Genomic DNA, 5218 nt, shown 5'->3' with positions numbered 1-5218 from the left:
CTCTCTGCTCTCTCTCTCCTCGTCACTGCTCTCTCCTCTCTCTCTCTCTCTGCGTCGTCTCTCTATCTCTCTCTGCTCTCTCTCTCCTCGTCTCTCGCTCTCTCCCTCTCTCTCTCTCTCTCTTCGGTCTAGCTCTTCTCTCTGCTCTCTCGTCTGGCGTCTGCCTGCTGCTGGCTTGTCTCTGGCTCCGCGGTCTCTCTGCTGCTCGGTTTCATCGCTTCCTCTGCCTAAAGTCTAGTGGCTATCCTGGAGTCTCTCTCAGGTCTGCCCTCCGAAACGCCACTTCGGTGGAGGTAACGGTAACACACGCCCCAGCGCCCACACCGCATTGCACGCCGCACGCTACGCACACACTGCGGCCCGTCAACACACGGCGCGACGCACACACACGCCACACGGCACGCACGCACCACGCACCGCACGGACGCTGACGCCACGTCACGCACGCCACTTACCGACCTATCGTTGTTCGTTTCCCTCCTCGACCGTGACCTCTGCCACTCTGCCCTTGACCTCTAGAGGAATCTCAGCGTCCAGGTTACGGATCTCCTCCCGTGGCTGCACCGGTGCCTCGTTCGCCGGCGTATCTTCTCTCCTGGAAATGAGATTCTTTCCAGCGCCCACGAGGATTGTCAGGATGAGGAGGGCCGGGATGACCTTCTCCATTTTCCAGCCAAAGCGTCTTTTACTATTACTACTGCTGCTGCTGCTGCTACTGTAAGGCAACACGAGACGATACACCCTCTACTAGAAATTGACACAAGCCAAGGAGAAGCTGCAGGGGCCGAGGGGCTCGGCCCCCCATGGTCGGCCCTCAACACACACGCGGCCGCGGTAGTGGCGCGGGGTGGGTGCGTTCACGACAAGCTGTCCACGGCGACGACCACTGCTAGCTAACGCGTGGCAGACGAAAGACCAGCTGCAAATAAGCAGACGGTTATCCTACTGCTCGTGGTGGACTGGTCTTATGTATCAGATGGAAGACTCGGCGTCTTAATGTAATCCGATGGAAGACTGGTCTTTATGTATCAGGCATTGAACGACTTGTCTTAAGTGTACGAGAATTGGGAAAGGACATGGTGCTAATGTAAATCAGATGGAAGGACTGCGGAAGACTGGTCTTAATGTATCAGATGGAAGACTGGTCTTAATGTATCAGATGGAAGACTGGTCTTAATGTATCAGATGGAAGACTGGTCTTAATGTATCAGATGCCAGACGAGGTGAGGATTGGATGATCAAGTCACAGAGTAACGCTGCCACCGGCTCCCACGCGTTCCTCCTCTATCTGCTCCTCTATCTGCTCCTCTATCTGCTCCTCTCTGCGTCTCTCTCACGCGGCACAACGAACCACTCACCGCCCCTCCTCGCTCATCCCGCGCACGCACGCACGCACGCACGCACACACGCACGCACGCACGAGAGAGAGAGAGAGAGTTGTCGCACACAAACAAGAGCACGTCTCTTCGCGACCGTTGGTCGTGTCTTAGCACGATGTTCTTGACTCCAGACGTCTTACAACGTATCACAATCTATCACAATGACTCACAATGTCTTACAATGTATCACAATGTATCACAGTGACTCACAATGTATCACAATGACTCACAGTGGCTCACAATGTCGGCGTTTCACGGCGTCGCCGCTTCCGACGTCATGAGTTGATCTAACGACCGACTAAACGGCGGCACGATGGACGCAAATTGACGACGAAATTGCTTGCTGTCCCACACAGAGCGGAGTGTGTGTGTGTGTGTGTGTGTGTGTGTGTGTGTGAGCGGCAGGGTCGATTAATGTATGTGCGGTGGATCATGTGTGTCCGTCTGTCTGTCCGGCAGACGGTAATGCTAGTGCTCGCAGGTAAACGAACTCGTCTGCCTCTCTCTCACGTGCTTTCTCTCTTTCTTGCTTCTCTCTCTCTGTGTGTGTCCGTCTTTCTCTCCCTCTGTTTCTCTCTTGTTCTCTGTCTGTCTGTATTTCTCTTTCTCTCCCTCTCTTTCTCTCTTTCTCGCCCACGTTCTCTATCTCAGATAGTGTGACCACGGTTAGTGTAGCAGCTCCCGCGCACACAACACAGAACAAGCTAACAGACTAGCGCACGCTTACGACTAGCGGATAAGCACCACTAAGAGCCAACAAGCCAACATGCAGGCTGAGAGGGAGAGGGGGAGGGAGGAGGCAGAGCTGCAGTCACACCTGAGCAGGCAGGTAGTTAGAGCGTGCAGTGAGGGTAGGACGAGCAAGCATGAGCCGCTGCTACCACACACTGATCTACATTAACACACAGTTTGTAGAGTTCATAATAATAAACACGCGCAGAGATCAATGGCACTAAGCAACAGCTTACCTTACTAGAAATGCATACCGTGCTGCCATCTATCGGAGAAAATATCCGTACTAGCATTAATATGAACCAAGGGGAAATAATTCGATATTATTTTCTCCTGGTATGCACTGAATTTAACACTGATCTCTACGGGTTTCGTCTACTTATTTGTAGCTTGTCGCATTGCTGAACTATGATAACAAGGAGTGTCAGCATACGTACCCCAACATTTCACAGAAATTAACATCAACCTGTGCTGGCTAGTACAACACTGATGATCAATGCTGTTATGGCATTTTATCCGGATATTTGCCTATATCATAGATACACTAATAGATACAATAATGTAACCCAACAGAGTATGGTAACCCTGTTTGGTCACATTATTGTATCCACCTATACCACAGTTCACTCTTTGCAGGGAATGCAGTGAACCATATCTGTTAGCTCTACAAGTAATTCTATGTAAACACTGACGAATGCTGGAATAGCAAGCTCACAAATATTCCAGCATAAGCTGTATATAGGATGAGCGAACACCATTTATACGATACTCATGCACCACAACACATACCTCGATGCCATATCTCACTGCGGAATGTCAGATGATGACTTGGTTCCCGGGCTGCTGCTTATGTACACGTACGTGTTTAAGTCTAGAGTCCAATCTTGAGGAATATCAAATGCAAAAACAAGTGACTGTTACATCGATATTAAAAATAGGCAATGAATAATCTTTGATCATGTGATCATGTAGTTACAAGTGCTAGTCTATGTAGTTTGTATTCTTGTTTATTTTATTTGGTAATTTTGTGTGCATACACTGATAACACAGTTACACTTCTCGATATTTTCCAAATGCCATATGCACTTTCAACGGCTTGTAATTTGTTTCTCACAGAAGCAACCTGTTAGGGAGGGAGAGGGATGGAGATGGATGGAGAGGCAGAGTGAGAGCGAGTAAAGGAGATGGAGCAGGAGAGGGAGAGGATGAGGGTGAGGGAGAAGGAGAGGAAGAGGGAGATAAAAAGAGAGAGGGAGTGGAAAAGATAGAGAGAGCTAGAGAGAGATAGAGAGATAGAGAGAGAGAGCGAGAGAAGAAGACAGAGCGAGAGGGAGGAGAGCGCACGCAGACATACAGAGAAAGAGAGCGAGAGAGAGAGAGATAGGAGAGGGAGAGAGAGGGGGAGAGAGAGAGGGGAGAAAGAGAGAGGGGGCGAGAGAGAGAGGGGGGAGAAAGAGAGAAAGTGAGAGAGAGCGAGGGAGGAAAAGAAAGAGAAAGAGAGAGAGAGAGAGAAACAGGGAGAGAGAGCGAGAGAGAGAGACACACACACAGAGAGAGATACAGGGAGAGAGAGAGAGAGAGAGAGAGAGAGAGACATGATGGCAGGAGGTCAGGTAAGACCTGACATGCAGTGACACTGTGACAGTGCCACGTATAACAAGCATTTTATTCTTACAGCCACCGCTGATCTAATTTAAACACTATAGTCTCACAGCAAGAAAACAACCCAAAACTTACAGCTCATCTTAACTGTGCACAACAGGTGTACATGTGTCTGTACACCGTACCGTACTGTAGTGTAGCTTGAAGGAGGAGAGAGGGGGAACACCTAAGATTGAGGGGCAAATTAGGGGACTTGAGGACCGGTTATGGAAACATGAATAAACTGCATATAACGTAACGTAATAAATCCATTAAACCATAGTATACTTGTTCGCATATCATGCATACTACTTGAACATACATTACTCCGTCAATGTTATGACTGTAACTTAATATAAACTTAGAATAAGACGTATTTCAACAGATGAGATGTTTACCTCAGTATCGGAGTTGGCAACTTGGCAGCAGATTGTTTCTTCTGGCTCCCTCTTGTGGTACAAAACGTAACCAAATGCGATAACAGCATACAGCCAGTCGCAATTCCGCATTTTCCAGGCAACCGGGAAGGACTGGACAGATGTAGTAACCATTTTTATTCATGTTATCAGTTATATATTTCTACATAAAATAGTGTATATGTTAGTGCGATCTTTGTACAGACGTGTAAATTTGTGACGGACATTCTAAGGTGAAACATGGCAGGTGCATTGAAACCAGGGTTCTACAGAATCGAGCTGAACAAGACGGTTTGGGAAATGCCCCAGCGATATCAAATGTTGTCCCCGGTAGGATCCGGTGCATACGGGCAAGTCTGGTAAGATTATAAAATATAGTTCCAAGTTTCCTATTTCCTGTCACGGTGTCTCGTGCCAGATTGCAAACGTCGCTTGCTTTTAATTAAATAATTAGCTCACGATGATTAGTATGCATAATTAATATTGTAGCTACGTTCTCTACTCCTAACTCAAACCTAAACCTAACCTAAGCCTACCCTAAGTCACATAACTTGTCACAAGTCAAGGTTGTATTACCTCTGGTTCAGATCTGTTGAAGTGCAATTACATTCATGCACGCACGCACTACAGCATGTGTCAGAGATAGAAAGCGTAGATTGCGCCGTGTTTTTGCGCCCCCGCAATGTGTGGGGGTGTGGTCACGTGTTGACGCGGCCACCGTCTATGATTACTTACAGCTCTGCACTCGACACCAAGCTGAACAGAAAGGTAGCCATCAAGAAGTTGGCGCGCCCGTTCCAGTCCGCGATCCACGCCAAGCGAACGTACCGTGAGGTTCGCATGTTAAAGCACATGGACCACGAAAACGTACGTGAAACGCACGCGCTTGCGAAGCTGACGTTCGAGTTTGTTCGTTCTTTGCATTTGACGACTGTCTGTGTCAAGATGGCAACTCAGGCCCGTAGCCAGCTTTATATTGGGGTGGTTCGTTTTTCAGTGTTGGCAATTTGCTCGGCAGGTGCGTGTACAGGATTTGTACCAGGGAGGGGG

At 48.4% G+C, this 5218-nt stretch overlaps 1 protein-coding gene and 1 long non-coding RNA gene across 3 annotated transcripts in view; one reads left to right on the top strand and one right to left on the bottom strand.

Annotated features, from left to right (window-relative positions):
- LOC106816492 overlaps positions 1-2990 on the bottom strand; it is a 13881-nt gene extending 10891 nt beyond the window's left edge. The window contains exons 1-2 of one of the 2 annotated variants that reach the window (XR_001394896.1): positions 2901-2990; positions 456-715 (exon numbers count right to left, since the gene is read on the bottom strand). This is a non-coding gene — a long non-coding RNA (uncharacterized LOC106816492). Of the gene's footprint in view, positions 1-455; positions 821-2900 lie in introns of those variants that run through there. The other variant, XR_001394895.1, reaches the window with a different exon arrangement.
- Positions 2991-4260: 1270 nt separating this feature from the next.
- LOC106816491 (mitogen-activated protein kinase 14-like) overlaps positions 4261-5218 on the top strand; it is a 24923-nt gene continuing 23965 nt past the window's right edge. The window contains exons 1-2 of the mRNA XM_014821116.1: positions 4261-4527; positions 4906-5035. Of these exons, the coding sequence (XP_014676602.1) occupies positions 4409-4527; positions 4906-5035 (249 nt within the window). The 5' untranslated portion in view covers positions 4261-4408. The remainder of the gene's footprint in view (positions 4528-4905; positions 5036-5218) is intronic.

The sequence above is a fragment of the Priapulus caudatus genome, unplaced genomic scaffold (genome assembly GCF_000485595.1).
Source record: "Priapulus caudatus unplaced genomic scaffold, Priapulus_caudatus-5.0.1 Scaffold1395, whole genome shotgun sequence".
Taxonomy (NCBI): Eukaryota; Metazoa; Priapulida; class Priapulimorpha; order Priapulimorphida; family Priapulidae; genus Priapulus; species Priapulus caudatus.
This window is presented reverse-complemented; position numbering and strand designations above follow the sequence as displayed.